The 21,136-nt window shown below is 37.4% G+C and overlaps 1 protein-coding gene across 1 annotated transcript in view; it reads right to left on the reverse strand.

Moving 5' to 3' along the window:
- The window catches only part of OPHN1 (oligophrenin 1), a 354,031-nt gene that overhangs the window by 44,204 nt on the left and 288,691 nt on the right, over positions 1-21,136 (reverse strand). Inside the window, exon 22 of the mRNA XM_049767407.1 lies at positions 11,178-11,343. Within this exon, the coding sequence (XP_049623364.1) occupies positions 11,178-11,343 (166 nt within the window). The remainder of the gene's footprint in view (positions 1-11,177; positions 11,344-21,136) is intronic.

The following is a 21,136-nucleotide window of genomic DNA, read 5'->3' on the forward strand; positions in this document are numbered from 1 at the left end:
GCGGGCAGCTGGCAGACCTCCGTATGTGCCAGCGGCCTTTTGGCCTGGCCTAGGGTGGGGGGCCCGGACCTGGGTCACCCGAACCCCCTCTCCCCCTTTCCTCTGGATCTCCAGGTGGGTTTCTGGGAGGAGCTCATGGGGCACCCTGGGTTTTCCCCACTCCCAGGCCGCGTCTGGGGACTGGCCTAGGTTGGGCTTAAATCCCTGTCCTTCGGGCTTGGGAGGGTCTCTCTCCCTTCCTGGAGCTGGATTTTTAGCAGCACGGGCGGGCAGCTGGCAGACCTCCGTATGTGCCAGCGGCCTTTTGGCCTGGCCTAGGGTGGGGGGCCCGGACCTGGGTCACCCGAACCCCCTCTCCCCCTTTCCTCCGGATCTCCAGGTGGGTTTCTGGGAGGAGCTCATGGGGCACCCTGGGTTTTCCCCACTCCCAGGCCGGCTCCAGAGGTTGGATCATGGGGTGGCGTTTGATCTGGGGGGTGGCAGATAATTTCTCAGCTATACTCAGGCTGTCACTGGCAATTTCATACCAGTCTACATTTTGAAACCGCGCGGGGGCTAGCCCCCCGCGCGATCATATGCTCCTCTCAACCATCAGTACCCCAGATTTACCCTTCTTAACTTCAGTAACACACAGCTTCAATCTCTGACCAAAGACATACAGTAGATCTTACAAATCCCAGAACTATTTGGAAGGACATAAATCGAACACATATTGAACACATATATCTTTTGAATATTTTATGATTATTTTCTTTAACTGCTGTAACTCTCTATATATTCTTCTACCATGATGTTTCTATCCACTTTTCATCTTGTCTTTTCTTTGTAAGCTGTTCAGTAAGGATTGTGGTGGAACTGTCCCTCAGTTTGATGCCTATGATTGAACTATGTCATGGAAATTGCTGGTCTTGTTCCTATTGCCTCCAGATGCACCAATAACGCTTCATGGCATTGATCCTTGTTTGCATAGACACATTAAAATGGGAAAACACTATACATACAGATTAGTTATTATCTAATAAATCTCATTACAATGTACCTTACACCCTGAATATTGATATAATGACCTGGCATAGGCCCCAGTTGAATGGGCATTCTCCATTCACGCTGGAACCAGGCAAGCTATCTACGAAACATCCAAGGTCTTTTATAGCAACAGTTGGAAGCAGTCCTCTACCAGGAAAGACACTACCAAGGGTGTGACATCGACCTCCTAAAAAGACACTTCCGTTTACACTGAGAAGACGTGACAACAACAATGACCTGCGAGAAGACATGACAACAACGATGACCTGCTCTACAGGACATGGTTCTCTCTATTGCCCCTTACGTGTGAGGTGAAACGAGAGGATGCTCTGCACCATCCTGACTGCAATATGGGATATGCAGACTCCAGGATCTTTAATACAGAAGAATGATACCAACAACAGAGACTATGTGAGGAATGGAGGTGTATTGCCACTACAGACTATGACTTGATTTGGACAAACTAGTTTGCCTGGAGCCTAGAGTCAGTCCTGTGCCAGGAAACTTCAGGGGTAGGGTCTCCATGTATTTAGACCATAATTTGTCTTTCCATGTCCCTTATGTTTTGGTGGGCCTATGCAAACAAATGCCACTTTAATATCGTTTTTTACTATGTTCTCTTGACTCCAATCCTTAAGAAAAACAACCCATTAAAACTTTTGAGGTTAACTTAAACTAGTAAGCATGTGCATGGAACTAGATAAATGTACTTTGCCCTCAATGTTTAAAGAGTTACATAAGTCTAATATCTTTAGATTATATGGTGTGCTGCTAAGAAACAATATGTACTACAACTGGGGATTTGAGGGACAAAGTAATTGTATTGTACATGGGTTCAGTTTTGTTTTTCTTAATGTTCTTTGGCTGAAAGTTCAAGGCTGGGATATCATCGATGGAACTACTGAGAATCCTGTTTATGGGTGATTGGGCTTCCACTGTAACTTTACCCTGTCCTCTTTCTTTGCATCTTTGTTGTCATAATTAAAATAATAAAAAAAATAATTAATAAAAAAATACTGTAAAAAAAATCTATCTCATCAAAAAGGATGCATTAGCACAGAGATTGCCTTGGAGTTGTTACATAAAGTGTTGAAATAACTATATAAAGAAAACTAAAAAACACTGCTTTAAAAAATAAAAGGGGAAACAAGGAAATGAAAAAATCCACCATGTTCATGGATTAGGATTAACATAATTGAACTGGCAATACTTCCCAAACAGGACAGAGAGATAAATGGCTTTCGCATGCCTTGCATTCAAAAGTACAGTGACTCAAATCCTGGCATCCCATATGGTCCCCTGAGCTGCCAAGATCAATTTCTGAGCATAGAGCCAGGAGTAAACCCTGAGCGCTGCCAGGTGTTATCCAAAACACCAACAACAAAATAATTCCCAAAGCATTGTATAGATGTAATTTTCTTTAATAATTATTTAAACACCTTTATTACATACATGTTTGTGTTTGTGTTTCAGTCATGTAAAGAACACCACCCATCACCAGTGCAACATTCCCATAACCAATGTCCCAAATCTCGCTTCTCCCCACCCAACCCCCGCCTGTACTCTAGAGAGGCTTTCTATTTCCCTCGGACATTCTCATTATTAGGATAGTTCAAAACGTAGTTATTTCTATAACTAAACTCATTCCTGTTTGTAGTGAGCTTCATGAGGTGAGCTGTAACTTCCAGCCCTTCTCTCCTTTGTGTCTGAAAATTATTATTGCAAGAATGTCTTTCATTTTCCTTAAGACCCATAGACAAGTGAAACCATTCTGCATCTTTACCTCTCTCTCTGATTTATTTCATTCAGCATAATAGATTCCATGTATATCCATGTATAGGAAAATTTCATGATTTCATCTCTCCTGACAGCTGCATAATATTCCATTGTGTATATATACCACGTTTTCTTTAGCCATTCATCTATTGAAGGATATCTTGGCTGTTTCCAGAGTCTTGCTATGTAAATAGTGAATATAGGTGTAAGGAAGGGATTTTTGTATTGTACTTTTGTGTTCCTAGGGTATATTCGTAGGACTGGTATATCTGGGTCGTATGGGAGCTCGATTTCCAGTTTTTGAAGGACCCTCCATATTGCTTTCCATAATGCTTGAACTAGACAGCATTCCCACCAGCAGTGGATAAGAGTTCCTTTCTCTCCACATCCACGCCAACACTGCTTGTTCTCATTCTTTATGATGTGTCCCAATCTCTGGGGTATGAGGTGGTACCTCATAGTTGTTTTGATTTGCATCTCCCTGATGATTAGTGATGTGGAGCATTTTTTCATGTGTCTTTTGGCCATTTGTATTTCTTCTTTGTCAAAGTGTCTGTCCATTTCTTCTCCCCATTTTTTGATTGGATTAGATGTTTTTTTCTTGTAAAGTTCTGTCAGTGCCTTGTATATTTTGGAGATTAGCCCCTTGTCTTACGGGTATTGGGTGAATATTTTCTCTCACTCAGTGGGGGGCTCTTGTATCCTGGGTGCTATTTCTTTTGAGGTGCAGAAGCTTCTCAGTTTACTATATTCCCATCCGTTAATCTCTGCTTTCACTTGCTTGAAGAATGCAGTTTCCTCTTTGAAGATGACTTTAATCTCAATGTCCTGCAGTGTTTTACCTACCTGTTGTTCTATATATCATTTGGTTTCAGGTCTGGTATCGAGGTCTTTCATCCATTTGGCTTTAACCTTCATACATGAGGTTAGTTGGGGGTCTAAGTTCAATTTTTTGCAAGTGGCTAGCCAGTTGTGCCAACACCACTTGTTAAAGAGGCTTTCTTTGCTTCATTTAGGATTTCTTGCTCTTTTATCAAAAATTAGGTGATTGTATGTATGGGGAATATTTTCCGAGTATTCAAGCCTATTCCACTGATCTAAGGGTCTGTCTTCATACCATGCTGTTTTGATAACTATTGCTTTGTAGTACAGTTTAAAGTTGGGAAATGTAATTCCTCCCATATTCTTTTTCCCAATGATAGCTTTTCTAGGGTGTTTATTTTTTTAAACGAATTTCAAAAGTGCTTGATCCACTTCTTTGAAGAATGTCATGGATATTTTTAGAGGGATCGCATGAAATTTGTGCAATGCTTTGAGCAGTATTGCCATTTTGATGATGTTAATCCTGCTAATCCATGAGCAGGTATGTGCTTCCATTTCCGCATGTCCTCTCTTATTTCTTGGAGCAGAGTTTTATAGTTTTCTTTGTATAGGTCCTTCACATTTTTAGTCAGTTGATTCCAAGATATTTGAGTTTGTGTGGCACTATTGTGAATGGGGTTGTTTTTTTAATGTCCATATCTTCCTTATTACTATTGGTGTATAGAAAGGCCATTTATTTTTGTGTGATAATTTTGTAGCCTGCCACCATGGTATATGAGTCTATCGTTTCTAGAAGCTTTTAGGTAGAGACTTTAGGGTTTTCTAGGTAGAGAATCATGTCATCTGCAAACAGCGAGAGCTTCACTTCTTCCTTTCCTATCTGATTCCCTTGATACCTTTTTCTTGCTTAATCGCTATAACAAGTACTTCCAATGTTAAGTTGAATAGGAGTGGTGAGAGAGGACAGCCATCTCTTGTGCCAGAATTTAGAGCAGGGATCCTCAAAATTTTTAAACAGGGGGCCAGGTCACTGTCCCTCAGATCATTGGAGGGTCTTACTATAGTAAAAACAAAACTTATGAACGAATTCCTATGCACACTGCATATATCTTATTTTGCAATGAAGAAATAAAACAGATACAAGTACAATATGTGGCCCACAGTCCATAGTTTGAGGACGACTGATTTAGAGGAAAGGCTTTCAGTTTTTTTCCATTGAGGACAATATTTGCCACTGGCTTGTGGTAAATGGCCTTCACTATATTGAGAAAGGTTCCTTCCATTCCCATCTTGCTGAAAGTTTTGATCAAGAAATAGTGTTGGACCTTATCAAATGCTTTCTATGCATCTATTTATATGATCATGTGATTTTTATTTATCTTGTTGTTGATGTTGTGTATTATGTTGATAGATTTACGGATGTTAAACCAGCCTTACATTCCTGGGATGAAACCTACTTGATCGTAGGGGATAATATTCTTAATGAGGAACTGAATCCTATTTGCCAGGATTTTGTTGAGGATCTTTGCATCTGCATTCATCAGCGATAATGGTCTCTAATTATCTTTTTTGTAGCATCTCTGTCTGGTTTAGGTATCAAGGTGATGTTGACTTCATAAAAGCTATTTGGAAGTGTTTCTGTTTGTTCAATTTCATGAAAGAGTCTTGCCAGGATTGGTAGTAGTTCCTCTTGGAAAGTTTGAAAGAATTCATTAGTGAATCCATCTGGGCCTGGGCTTTTGTTTTTCGGCAGACATTTGATTACCATTTTAATTTAATCAATAGTAATGGGATGTTTAAATACGCTGCATCCTCTTCCTTCAACTGTGGAAGATTATAAGAGTCCAAAAATTTATCCATTTCTTCCAGGTTCTCATATTTAGTGGCGTAGAGTTTCTCAAAGTAGTTTCTGATTACCCTTTGAATCTCTGCCATATCAGTAGTAATCTCTCCTTTTTCATTCCTAATACGATCTATCAAGTTTCTCTGTCTCTCTTTTTTAGCTTTGCCAGTGGTCTATCAATTTGTTTATTTTTTCAAAGAACCAACTTCTGCTTTCGTTGATCTTTCAGATTTTTTTTTTTTTGGTTTCCACTTCCTTGATTTCTGCTCTCAGCTTTGTTATTTCCTTCTGTCTCCCTATTTTGGGGTCCTTTTGCTGAACACTTTCTAGTTCTATGAGCTGCGTCATTAAGCTACTCAGGTAAGCCCCTTCTTCCTTCCTGATTTCTGCTTGCAAAGCTATAAAATTTCCTTTCAGTACTGCTTTTGCTGTGTCCCATTAGTTCTGATAGTTTGTGTCTTTATTATCATTTGTTTCCAGGAACCTTTTGATTTCCTCCTTTATTTCACCTCGGACCCACTGGTCATTCAGTATGAGGCTGTTTCACTTTCAGGTGTTAAAGTTTTTCTTCTGAGTCCCTTTGGAATTCACAAATATTTCAGAGCCTTGTGGTCAGTGAAGGTAGCCTGCAATATTTCTATCCTCTTGATATTATGGACGTATATTTTATGTGCTATCATGTAGTCTATCCTGGAGAATGTCCCATGTACATTGGAGAAGAATGTGTATCCAGGGTACTGGGGATGGAGTGTCCCATATATATCCACTAGGCCTCTTTCTTCCATTTCTCTCCTCAGGTCTAGTATATTCTTGTTGGGTTTCAGTCTGGTTGACCTATCCAGTGTTGATAAAGCTGTGTTGAGGTCCCCCACAATTTTGGTGTTGTTATTGATATTATTTTTCAGATTTGTCAACAATTTTATTAAATATTTTGCTGTCCCCTCATTCGGTGCATATATATATATATATATATATATATATATATATATATATATATATATATATATATATATATATATATATATATAGGAGAGTGATTTATTCCTGCTCTACATACCCCTTGATTAATATAAAATGTCTATCTTTGTCCCTTACAACCTTCCTTAGTATAAAGTTTGCATTATCTGATATTAGTATGGCCACTCCAGGTTTTTATTGGTGTGTTTGCTTGGATAATTTTTCTCTAGCCTTTTATTTTGAGTCTATGTTTGTTCTGACTATTCAGGTGCGTTTCTTGTAGGCAGCAGAAGGTTGGATTGAGTTTTTTGATCCATTTAGCCACTCTGTGTCTCTTGACTGGTGCATTTAGTCCATTGACATTGAGAGAAAGAATTGTCCTGAGATTTAATGCCATCTTTATATCAAAATTTGGTGTGTCTTTTGGTTAGTCTTGTCTTAAATTAGGTCTTTCAGTTTTTTTTAATTTTTATTTTTAATTATGAGAACAAGGATGCAAAGAAGGAGGACAAGGTAAAGTTACAGTGGAAGGACAATACATAACATAATTCTCAGAAGTCCCCTTGCTGATATCCCAACTTTGAAATTTCATCCAAAGAACATTAAGATTGTAACACACTATAATATTTCTTAACAGCACACAAGGCAATCTAAAGCCATAAAACTTACATAACTCCTTAAACATTACAGGCATAGCATTTTTTTTACATTTCCATATTCATGCATATTAGCTTAAGTTATCCTCAAATCTTAACTGGGTTCTTTTTAAGGATTAGAGTCAAAGGAGCACAGTAAAAATGGTGTTAGAGTGGCAATTGTTCTTTGCATAGGCCCACCAAAATATGAGGGACATGGAAAGAAATAACCTTGGCCTAAATACAAAAAGACCCGACCCCTGAAGTTTCCTGGCACAAGACCAACTCTAGGCTCCAGGCACGCTAGATCGTCCAATCCAAGACATTGTCTGTAGTCAGTTTTTATCTTAAGACTGGTTTTGAGTCTGTAAAGTTTCTGAGCTGTTTTTTGTCTGTGAAACCATATATTCTTCCGTGAAACAGGAAAGTAAGTTTTGCTAGGTACAGTATTCTAGGTGAAGCATTCATTTCATTCAGTCTTGTCACAATATCCCACCACTGCTTTCTGGCCTTGAGTGTTTCTGGTGATAGGTTTGCTGTAAATCTCAAGGATGCTCTCTTGAATGTAATTTCAATTTTTGATCTTGCTTGTTTTCAGAATTCTGTCTCTATTTGTGGGATTTGTCATTGTGACTAGGATGTGTCTTGGGGTGGTTTTTCTGGGGTCTTTTTTGGTTGGTACTCTTCTAGCATGAAGGATTTGTTCACATATATTCTTTAGCTCTGGAAATTTCTCTTTAATGATGTTCTTGACCATTGATTCTTTCTGGAAATTTTTTCCTGGGTCTCTGGGACTCCAATGATTGTTAAGTTGTTTCTATTGAGCTTATCATAGACTTCTATTTTCATCTGTTCACATTCTTTGACTAATTTTTCCATTGTCTGTTCATTTGCTTTAAGTTTTTTTCCCAATCTCTCCTGCTCTATGGAATTGTTATTTATCTCATCTTCCAAAGCACCAAGTCTATTCTCAGCTTCTGTTACCCTGTCCCAGAGCTTATCCATTTTGTCATTCACTTCATTTACTGACTTTTTCAGACCTGTTAGTTGACATGTTATTTCAGTTTGGAGTTTTGTGATTTCTGTCTTCATATTTTCTTGGTTCTTATTAGTGTTCTGTTCAACTCGATTCATGGTTTCTTTGATTTCGTTGAGCATCTTCCATATTGCTAGTCTAAATCCTTATCTGAGAGGTTGATTAGTTGGTTGGTCGTTATCTGGTCATCAGAATTGTCATCTTCATTCTCTATGTCTTATGCTGCCCTGCATTATTTCCCCATTGTCACACATGTATTGTGAGTTTTTCTATGTGTTGTGGTGGTATTCATTGGCTAAATGATGTACAAAGCCACACTCCTCTGGCTCCACCCTTTCTGAGTGGGTCGACTTGCCTCCAAGGGAGAGGAGTCCTCTGTAGACGAAGCATCTCAGAGGATCAAATTTTAGGCTTGAGCACGCAGCAGAGAAGACAGTCAGAGGAGAAATTCTGGGCTTAATGATCCAGCACAATTCTTAGTGTGATTTTTCTTTCTTGTTGCAATGGTCTTCTTTCCTTAGAAAGAGCGCATGGCTGCGTAGCAAAGCGGATCGGCTATGCTCTGCTGGAGTCTCTTTTCGGCCCACTCCCAAGAGGTTCATGCGACAGGATGGGAGACAGACACACACATGCAGCACTCACAATTTTTCACAGTCGGGCCCCACTGGGTAGGCGTAGTTTCATAGATTTTCCCAGCCTGATATCACAAACAGGGGATCTGGCTTCTGCAAAGTATTGCTTATAGCTGGTTTTCACGTTATGAAGCAATTCCTTGGCTTTACCGCCCTTCAAATGGCCTCTGGGAGAGTAAGTTTTCTGGAGCCTCTTTTCGGCCCACTCCCAAGAGTTTCACATGACAGGACAGTAGACAGACACACACAGGCAGCACTCACAATTTTTCACAGTCTGGCCCCACTGGGAAGGCCTAGTTTTGTAGATTTTCCCAGTCTGACATCCAGATCTAATGTTTTTTTAAAAGAAATAGATGAAACAGTTTTCCAGCTAATAGTTAATGATCGTCTTCTATAAATACCTAAAGCAATACTTGTGAAAATGATACTTAGCATCACTTTCCCCAAATTTAAACTGTTCTCTATAGCAGTTGTTATTAAAACAGCATGTTATTTATCTAAAGACACACCTTATGTCAGTGTAGTAGACTTAAATCTCCTAAAACAGATTCTATGGTATAGCATCTATTAATCTTTGACACAGGATCAAGAAATACTAAGTAGTAAAGGGAAAACTTCTTCAACAAGTGGTGTTAGTAAAACTGGTCAACTACATGCAAATAAATTAACTCAGACCTCTCATCCGTTCAAAACAGTGAAATCAAACTAGATTAACAATCTCTATATCAGACCTAAAACCATATATACATAGAGGAAAACATAGGCAGTGCACTTTATGACATAGGCTCTAAGGATATCATCAAGAATGCACTACCACTGATCAAGTAAGTGGAAGCAAAGATAAACAATGGGACTGCTTTAATCTAAGAAGTTTCTGCACCTCAAATGGAATGGTAACCCGGATATAAATACTGACCATGGAATGGTAGAAACTATAAATTTATTTGATATGGGGTTAATTACACCTTCTTATAAGGGGTTAATATGTAAGGTGTATATCTTATATATCTGATATATCTAAGAAGAAAAAATATATCTAACCTTATCAAAATGGGGGAGAAGAAATGAACATAGAATGATTACATTCATTTTGGGGATATAAAAGTATAGTGTAATAAGAATATCTAAAAACTATAGAGACAAGGTCCAGCATGATTAGTCCATGATAATATACTTGCCAGTTATAGTTAGGGAGTGCATATAGGACAGAAAGTGATCCTATGGCAATGGTAATTGGAACTGATCACTCTGAACAAGACATATATTCTAAAAAAAGTTAAATTGTTGTGTATGATATCCCTTCAATAACAGTAACCACAATTTCTAAAAGAGAAAAGGAAGAGAGAGAAATGATAGATGACTGTATTAGAGGCAGGCTGGGGGAAAGTCTGTAGGAGAGAAATTTGGTATATTAGCTGAAGTAAATATGCATGGTGAAGGGATAAATGTTGGACATTGTATGAAAGAAATTCATACATGAACAACTTTGTAATTATATCTCATGGTGATTAAATTAAATATTTTACTTAATCAAAAGTTATGGAAGAATGAAACTCAAGAAAATTAATACCTAAACAGTATTCTGAAAGAGTGCAAACATTTACTAAGCATATTCAATGCAAAGTAGCGGTAGTCAACAAACCTTATGAGTGGCAGTGGCTGCAACTTCCTTCCTTTGCAGCACACTTTTAGGAAAAACTGTTAAAAATCATTTCAATACCTACACTGCAAGTAGAGTTCTGGATAATTTGTCAAGGTAAAATATGTACCCTTGGGGCCAGAGTGATAGGGTGGGTAGGGTGTTTGCTTTGCATGTGGCCGACCCTGGTTCAATCTCTGGCATCCATATGGTCCCCCAAGCCTGCCAGTAGTTACTTCTGAGCATAGAGCCAGGAATACCCCTGAACACCATTGGATGTGGCCCCAAAACAAAACAAGTGTATTCTATTGCTTCTAAAAAGACATAACATACAGGTATAATTAATAAATATGTTACTATAATATGGTTTAAAATTAGTATCTGATGACCAGCAGAAATTAAACTTTTTGGTGATAATCAAAATTTAGCATTTATGGATAAACATTTTGATTCTATATGTGTGGAACTTATATAATACTATAAATATTTTTTATTTCAATAAATATCAAGCTCTTAATAGCTGGTAGAAATAAATAGGAGACAAAAAATTTAGGAATAGTGCCTAAAACATTAGGGGATTTTATCATATTGATATCAATGAAGCTATGAAAAAATAGGCTTTATAAGATAGTTTTAATCTCCAGATTTAATATACATCTGTCTCGAGAACTGAGTGTAGTACCAAGGCGTGCTATCTGTAACATTTGTCTAGTATATGAACTATGTTTCAGGGTTACATTCTATACTTTTTCGCTGCCATAATAATAAAACTAAAAACATTTGGTCAAGGTTGAATAACAAACCTACTTACATAGATGATGGGATATCTTCTGCATTTCTAGTTATAATATCTGGTTTTGTCTCTGGTTTTGGGGAAGTCTTTGCTGTGCACGGAGGATCTGGAGGTCTCACTGGGGGTCGTATGATCGAAAGTTTTTCTCCTGGAGGCCATACTTTGCTGAAACTGTCAGAGTCTCCTGGAAGAGAACAATAAAAAGAATATGGATGGCTACTTAATTTTAAAACTATCCACGAAAATGCACAAAATACTGTGTTATCTCAGTCACCTTCCTGAGTCCTCACTTCTTTCTATGTCACTATAAGTGCTGATTGATGCTTGCAAATCATCTAGGAAGTCTGGGGTAGAATCCTAGCTTTGGAATTTCACATTTATGATAACTTTGATGTGAAGAATCAATTTTTTGTCCATTTCTTCATTTACATAATCAGGGTTAGTACTATTTTATTTACATAAATATTGAGGATATGGGGCCGGCGAGGTGGCGCTAGAGGTACGGTGTCTGCCTTGCAAGAGCTAGCCAAGGAAGGACTGTGGTTCGATCCCCCAGCGTCCCATATGGTCCCCCCAAGCCAGGGGCAATTTCTGAGTGCTTAACCAGGAGTAATCCCTGAGCATCATACAGGTGTGGTCCGAAAAAGCAAAAAAAAATATTGACAATATTAAATTAGGACCAAATATGATACAGTAATTTCTGGCAAATTCTAGGATTTCAATTTATAGCAATAAATTTCAATTTTCAACTTCATCATCAGAAAAACACAGATAATGTTCGTTTATATTTTTTTTATTACAGAGCTCTTCTATCTTGTTCTCAAGTATCTCTAGATACTAGAAGCATTTCTAGCATTCAAGTAAAAAAGTACAAAATAGATGCACATTTAAACCCAACTACAAACTAATCATGGTGGTTTAATAAAGATAAATTAAAAATTATTCTTGTATAGTAACCAGATGTGATGTTAATCACATTACTGGTGGCAGAAAAACTGAGTTTATTATATCAAGATAGTCATAAACAATTTCAAAAACCATTACGCTAAGCTGGATGATCATGCATGTGAGATTTGCTACCAGGTAGTACAGTGGTAGGGTATTTGCTTTGCACACAGCCAATCCAGGACAGATGGTGGCTCAAATCCCGGCATCTCATATGGTCCCATGAGCCAGCCAGGACCGATTTCTGAGTGCAGAGCCAGGAGTGGCTTCTGAGCGCTGCCGGGTGTGACCAAAAACACCAAAACAAAACAAAACAAAAAGCAAAACAAACAAAAAAAACAAAAGCAAAAGTCAGAAAAAGTTGCTCTTACTTGAGATTGCCAACTGGCGGAATGACTTGGAGTAAATATTTATACTGATTGTTATATTCTAAAACAATTTTATTTAAATAACTGTAATTTACAAAGGCAACAATAGTTGAATTTTAGGTATATAGTGTTCTAACTCAATCTGGCTAATATTCTTAACTACCCCCACTAGTTTTACCATGTTCCCTGCCATAAAGACAACCTGCTATATTGACAAATAGTTATAGTTTGAACTCATATTTTCAGTAAATTATATTACCAATAAACCAGAGGCTGCTGATCCCTCCTCCCCTATTACGTCCCTTTTCTCATTAAATTCCTGTCCCCTCAATTTCTTTCTAAGTTCTCTATATTGCACTCAGCGGTCAAGGGTGATATCAGAATTGGGCCTTTAAAATGGTGTATTCCTATTGACTGGTCAAGCTTTTTTGAAAATCAGTAAAGATATTACTCAAATATTAGAGATTAAGCTTCCATATGACTCAGCAATTCCAATCCTAGGAATATACTCTAGAAACAAAAATTCATAATGTAGAACATTCCTGCATTCATCACAGCAGTACTCATAATAAGCAAAATGTAAAAATAACCCAAAAGCCAGAGAAAAGATGAGTTCATAAAGAAACTGTGATATATTTACACAATAGAACATGATGCAGCTGTTAGGAATAAATGAAGTCATGGAACTTATTCATACATAGATGGATATGAAGAGATTTATGCTATACAAATATATAATATATACAAATATATATAAATATATAAATACTATAAAGATACATAATATAATAATATAAATATATATACAAATATATTATACTATACAAATGAGTCATACAGGGCATATATAATATAATCATTGCACTCATTTGCAGGTTATAAAATAAAAGATGATATGATTATAATGCCCAGAGACTATATAGATGAGGGCCAGGAGCACCAGTCCATCATAGAAACCTTACCGCAAAAAAAAAGTGGAATAAAGTTAGGGCATATAAGATATCAATATGAAGCTGACAGTTGGAAATGATCAGTCTGAAAAAGAATTGGATGTTGAAAGGAGGTAAAATTATATGCATGATATCCCTTCTTTAATATTGCAAACCATAGTTTCTAAAAGGGAATAAAGGGGAGGAGAGAGAAGAAAATATTTGCCCCAGAGTAAGTTAAGGGAAAGGGCAGGGGGAGAACCTAGGTACATAGGTAGTGGGAAATGTGCTCTGGTGAATGTTGTACAATATATGATTAAAACGTAATCATGAACAACTTTGTAACATGAACAAAACTATGTATTATGGACAACCTTGTAAACCTTGAAAAACTTGTTTAAATAATTTTTTAAAATTTTTATTGTGACTGAAATGCATTACACAGTGACATAGTGACAATGAATGAAGGGCATTCCCACCACCAATGTTGTCCTCCCTCCACTCCTGTTCCCAGAATGTCTCCCATATCTCCCTCCTTTACCCCCCACCCCCCTGAATACTAGTGTAACTGCTCTCCACTTTACAGCTTGTTGTAGATGGGTTATCTATTCTGTTGTCATTGACATTGGGTTTGGTGTTCCAGCCTGATCATTTTTTATTTTCACTACATGTTCATATGACTGGTCCTGGTATCATCATTCCCCCACTCAATTTATGAGGCTAAATGATTCAAATTATGCAATTCTGTTGGAGATAAAAAGGTTAAGGAAAAGACAAGAAAAATTTGGTATCAACTACCAAAAAAAATCACCAAATAATAGCCACAAGAGTAAAAAAGAAAGAAAAAAGTGGAAGAAAAAAGAGAAGGAAAATAATATCAAAAACAAACAAAACAAAACAAGAAAAAGGAATGCTGGGGTGTCAGGGTTTGGTGTCCCCCCACTTTTTTTTGCATAGGCACAGTAAGTAATTTTTAAAATCAAAACAATAAAATAAAACAGTGCATTCCCTCATACAGTTTTTATATATAAAACTGATAAAAAATGGGAATGCCTTTCATTCATTATTACTTTGTGCCTTAAATATTATTGTGAAAGATTTGTAATTCAGTTTGCCCACACTAAAAAAAAACCTCCTCCAAAAAAAAAAAAAACAACTGATAAGTGAGATAATCCTGAGTTTATCCGCTTGGCTTAGTTTCTTAAATATGTTATTTTCCACTTCCATCCAGACTGCAGAAAATTGCATTATTTCATTGTTTCTTTATGCTGCATCATATTACATTGAGTAACCACATCATCATAATCCATTCAAGTATCATTAGACATCTAGGTAGACTTCAAATCTTAGCTATAATACTAAGTGCCACAATGAATAACAGAGTACATATGTACTTTTGATAGAATGTTTTTGTGTCCGGAGGGTAAATACCTCAAACTGGAATGGCAGCTCAAGACTAACTCTACTGAGACTGATCTTTATTATTTTCTAAAAATGTTGAACCAGGAAATATTTAAACCAGCAGTGGATGACACTAATTTTTCATCACATTTCCAACAAGGTTCTCAATTTTGGTTTCTGCCAATCTCACACATATAAGATATCTTGATATTGTGAGTCCTGGAGCAGAAGGGACTCCATTTTGTCAACCTAAACTTGTTTCCATTTAAGGCTAACAAGGATAATTTCCATATAAGGGCTAATTTTCTACACTAACAATAATGATACAGACTCCAACCTCTATAAACCACAATAAACCACCCACACCAACCCCCATGAAGTTCATCACATAGAGTGATGAGTGCAGTTGCAGAGATGACTACACTGAAAACTATCATAACAATGTGAATGAATGAGGGAAGTAGAAAGCCTGTCTCGAGTACAGGTGTAGGGTGGTGGGGAGGAGGGAGATCTGGGAAATTGGTGGGAATGTTGCACCGGTGAAGGGGGGTGTTCTTTACATGACTGTAATCATACAACTATAATCATGTTTGTAAACACGGTGTTTAAATAAAAATAAAAAAAGCTGCAGTATCATTAAAAAAAAGCTAATGTAGAACATTTCACCCCATCTTCTATAGGTAGAGCCTACAGTCCTTTGCCAGTCTGAAGAAGTTATAGAAGATGGACCTTCACTCACACTCTTCTTAATGATTTCTAACATGGTGAAATTTCTAGGGAAAATATGAAACATGAAGGTCAGCAGGAAAGTTGTCAGGAGAATAAGGGCAAGAGGGGCCATGTGAACTCAACTAGTTAAAGCCACTGACACCAATTTGAAATTACACTGTACCTCTCTATCTCAGAAGTTGAAGCAAGTGGAAAGAATGAACTGAACACTCAGATATAAAGATGCTGGTTGGTGGAAGGAAAGGAGCAAAGATTGTGGCTTCCCTAATAATGTTAAGATTTATTAGCACCAGTTGTGGGAGGTATTTTTTTCTAACCCAGTGCAGGAAAGGCAATGACCCTTACAGTTTATCTCTCCAGACAACTGGATTCTAGGGCTCTATGTTGTTGTCCTCTCTACTATAACAGCTGTTAAATTGCATAATTGAAGAAGATGCAGGAACCACTAGGTTCCTCGAGATGGGGGGGTTCACCTGCCTAGATGAGATGGACCCTGAGAAAAACCCCTGCAGATTCAACTGACTCAGCTCAAAGAACCAGGACAGAATGCAGATCAACCTGATGATCCTGCTGATGGTGGTGACCATGGATGTCTAGCTGGCATGAACACCATCATTTATTTGTGGACTATACTTCGACTCTTACCCAGACTGTAGATTAAAGATTAACTGTGGATTAAATTTGTGGGTCAAACTGTCACATCAGGCATCCCTCTTCTTGACTTATGCAATTGAGGTTTCTGACTAAGTTCCTCATCCATTTTATTGAGGGTCACATAAGAGCAGTTAAGATGATTGTGCTAAGGTCCCACTATATGCTGATAGATAAGGACGGGAACAGAAAGACCTAAAGAGTCAAAGATTTGACACAAGTCCAAGAAAAGAGGAAGAAATAGGAAGCCTAGAGCAGAAGGGACTCCATTTTGTCAACCTAAAGTTAAATTTCCATTTAAAGGTAAATTCCATGTCAAGGCTAAGTTTCTACCCCAACAATAATGATGCAGATTCCAAGTTCCTATAAACTACAATATATCACTCTAGATATCTAGCCATAAAAAGACATGATATAATACTTTAAAAACACCCTAGACAACAGCCAATCTACTTAAAGGTCAAGACTTCCTGTTCCTAGCTTTAGATAATCTGGCTTGTGACTCCTGGGTTGGGTCACTTCTCTGTGAAGTGGCCCTGATCAATCACTTTGTAGCTTGTTGGTAGATGGAATAAAGCTTAGCTTGCTTTATTTCAATTGAGTGATCTCATCATTTGACTCCGGACTCTAAGTTACTTTAATTTTTATTTCACTACAAATAAGTGATGATGAGCACAATTTTACTTGTTTATTAACCATCTGCCTATCTACCTTTTAAAAGTTACTGTTCATTTTCCCTCTCTATTTTTATATGGTTTTTAGATTTTTTTCTGATCCTGTGAGTACTTTATATATTTGTATTTAAATATCAACCCTGGGGTATGGAGAGATAGCATGGAGGTAAGGCGTTTGTCTTGCATGCAGAAGAATGGTGGTTCGAATCCCAGCATCCCATGTGGTCTCCTTAACCTGCCAGGAGTGATTTCTGAGTGTAGAGCCAGGAGTAATGCCTGAGTGCTGCCAGGTGTGACCCCAAAACCAATAAACCAAAAAAAGTCAACCCTTCATCTATAATTCTAAATTAATTCTAAATATAATTCTAGATCTTACATAACCAGCCAGTAATATAGAAGAAAAAGGAATAATTAATATGTAAAATAGTTTAATAAAATATGGGGACTACATTTTCTACTATTTAAACATTGTAGACCCCAAAAGAAAGAGTATCTGTGCAGGGCAGGGTTCATCAAAAAGGAAAAACAGAAATGAAAGGAAAATAAAAAAAATCCACAACCAGAAAGGCTTCCCTTAATTCTTGCCCTATTATTGGACTCACCCAGATAAAATTTCTGTTAGGAAAGCATACAATAAAAGCTTGTGACTTGGCTGATATTTTGTTTCTTTTGCCCTTGTTGGGCAACTGAAAGCTTTCTCCTCCAGAACCTGTTTTAAAAACATGTTTATTCGGATTTCTCTTTTATTTTTTATATTAAAATTATTTAAATCACAGGGAGACACATGATTAAGACTAGTTTAAGATTGACTTTCTGTCATACAATGTAAAACACATATCACTGTAATCAATGTCCCCAGTTTTCTTTCCACCCTCTCACCTGCCATCTTCTGCATCTGTAGCAGACATATTCTTTCTCCTCCATTTCCTTTTTTCCTTTAGACATTGTGCTTTCAATATTGTTACTAAAGGGATATCATGCATTAACAGTTTATCTACTTTCAGCACCCAGTTCTTGTCCAATGTGCTCATTTCCAGCTATAATTATAGCGGTTCTTTCTGTGTCTTTTTTTTTTTTTTGTGGTTTTTGGGTCACACCCGGCTGTGCTCAGGGGTTTTTCCTGGCTCTGTGCTCAGAAACTGCTCCTGACAGGCACGGGGGACCATATGGGACGCCGGGATTCGAACCGATGACCTTCTGCATGAAAGGTAAACGCCTTACCTCCATGCCATCTCTCCGGCCCCTCTTTCTGTGTCTTAATAGCATTCCCCCACTATTTCTGGCAATATAGTCTGGTCTTTCTCATCTTCTCTATTGTCTCAAGTTATATTATGCCATCTTTTATTTTATATCTCACAAATGAGTCTGTGTCTATCCCTCTCCCTCTAACTCATTTGCTCAACATAGTAGTCTCCATATCCATCCATATAAAATATTATGACTTCATTTTTCCTAATAGCTGCATAGTATTTCATTATGTTCCATTGTATAACATAGATGGTCCACAGTTTCTTTTTCCATTCATCTGTTCTTGGGCACTTGGGTTATTTCCAGATTATGGCTATTGTGAGTAATGGTGCAATGGAAATAGTTTCGCTTTTCAGCATGTTTTTTGAGCCTACCAGAAATACAAAGTGGAGCAAGCTAAATCTTTTCAAAGAGTGGTGCTGTGAAAACTGGTCAACTACATGTAAAAAAAGTGAAATTAGGCCACTGTTTACTACTATGCACAAAAGTTAAATCAAAATGTATTAAAGATCTTAATATCAGACCTGAAATCATATGGTATATATAGAAAAATGTAAACAGAATACTCCATGACATTAAAGGTAAATGCACCTTCAAGGATGAAATACCACTGACTAAACAATTTGAAGCAAAGATGAACAAATGGGACTACATTGAACTAAGAAGCTTTTATACCTCAGAGTAACTAGAAAAATAAGAAAACTATCTACATCATAAGATAAATTATTTACCCAGTACCTAAAACACTGGTAGAGCTTAACAAGAAAAACTATATATATATACATATTTCTAATCCCATCCAAAAATATGAATAAGGTAAAAACAGAAACTTCCTCAAAGAAGAAACCTAGATGACACATGAAAAGTGCACATCAATAATCATCAAAATGGGGCTGGAGCAGTGGCGCAAGCACTAGGGCATATGCCTTGCATACACTAACTTAGTATGGACTATGGTTTGATCCCCCGGCATTCCATATGGTCCCTTTAGCCAGGAGAGTTTCTGAATACATAGCCAGGAGTAACCCCTGAGCATCACTGGCTGTGGCCCCCAAGCCCCCCACCCAAATAATCATCAGCAAGATGCAATCCAAAATAAGGAAATATCTCAAACCATAGAGAATGACACACATCAAAAAGTCTAATAACCAGTGCTGGGTGGATGTGAGGAGAATGGGACTCTGATTTCTTTTATATTGACAACTATGAAACCCAATAAATCACTGCCTCAGTCCCAATAATATCAGGTGTTAAAAATCAACATATCTTCCTTCTCCAGGTCTTTCACTTGCGCTGTGAACTAAGTTCACATTTGTGTTTCTCCAATCTTTCTAAATTAGCACAAAGACGTTCAAATTGTGAGCTCCACAGTTCTTTGTTTTTTTTTTTTGTTTGTTTGTTTGCTTTTTTTGTGGTTTTTGGGTCACACCTGGCAGTGCTCAGGGGTTACTCCTGGCTTCATGCTCAGAAATTGCTCCTGGCAGGCACAGGGGACCATATGGGACACCGGGGTTGAACTGATGACATTCTGCATGAAAGGCAAATGCCTTACCCCCATGCTATTTCTCCGGCCCAGTTCTTTGTTTTTTTAATCCAGAAATTGCATTTCAAAGTTGCCAATGTCGATTTTAAAGGGAGAAAAATTTAATTCTGTTACAGTGGCATCCAGAGGTTTTTTAACAAAGGCCAACGTCGCTTTGCTGTTTCTGAAATCCTAAAACCTCTTGAGAGAAGTTTCCCTCATATTTAAAAGTGCTGTTTTAAAATAGGTAATGCCAATATCAGAATTATTTTCTTGGCAATGTTTCAACAGGCTTGGAAGGTGAATCAAAGTTTCTCTGTCAAAATCTTGAGCAAAAACAGATAATTTGTTTTCAAACAAAATAACTTCTAACAACGAAAAAACTGTTTCCTTTCCCCTGTTGTTTATGATTAAGCTGATTTAGATGTGAAGTAACATCCACTATGAAATACAGTTTTTGAATCCACTGACCATTTGTTAATTCTGGTTAGTGAACACCCTTGTTGAGAAAAAAATTTGATTTCTGATAATAAGTAAGCAAAATGTTTCAAAACGTTTCCTTGTGATAACCAAAGTGTGCTGAAAATTTAAAACTCTACAATATGGAGATGAAACAGGTAAAAGAGAAAAACTGTTTAACAATCTTTAAAAGCAAGGATGGTGTTCCAGAGAAAAGTAGTGATTTCACTGAAAGGAAAAAAGTCTCTTGACATTTTAGTGCGTGCTGCAAGAAACCAAACTAAAATACACACTAAAACAAAAACGGCACTTTGTTAAAGGCATATGATATATCATAAAGGAATTATAATAGAGTGCCTGAATCATTTTAAAAATATTTTTTATTTAAGCATATTTGTTACAAAATTGTTCATACATGAGTTTCAATCATAGAATGTACACCACCCTTCACCAGTGCACTTTCCCCACCACCAATGTCCCTTGCTTCCTTCCCCTTCACCCTCCTCTGCCCATGTCAGGGGCAGGCATTTTGCTTTTTTCTCTTTATCTCTCTTTTCCTTTATGACACTTAGGTTTGCACATTTTCCTTTATAACACCGTGGTTTGCAATATTGTAAATTAAAGGGTACCATGCATGTCACTTATCCATTTTCAGCATCCAGTTCTTGTCCAGAGTGATATGTTCCAACTATCAATGTCATAATGTACCTTTCTCTATTCTAACTGAACTCACCACTTTTTATGGCAAGCTTCCTATCATGGACTAGTCCTCCTGTCCCTCATCCCTATTTTTTCTAGATATTATTACCATATTGCCATTTATTATTCTTATTTGCCACAAATGATTATTCTGTGTCTACACCTCTCCTTCTGACTCATTTCACTCAGAATAATAATCTGATGTGCTGATGTATGTACAGATGATGCACTGTGCATGGCCCAGTGTTTTTTTGTAGTCACAAGAAACAGAAGTTGCACACCCATACATTGTATCCACTCATTGTATGAGAGACTGGATTCAAAAAAACTCCATGCTGAACAAAGTTCTGTG

Source organism: Suncus etruscus, chromosome X, assembly GCF_024139225.1.
Source record: "Suncus etruscus isolate mSunEtr1 chromosome X, mSunEtr1.pri.cur, whole genome shotgun sequence".
Classification (NCBI taxonomy): Eukaryota; Metazoa; Chordata; class Mammalia; order Eulipotyphla; family Soricidae; genus Suncus; species Suncus etruscus.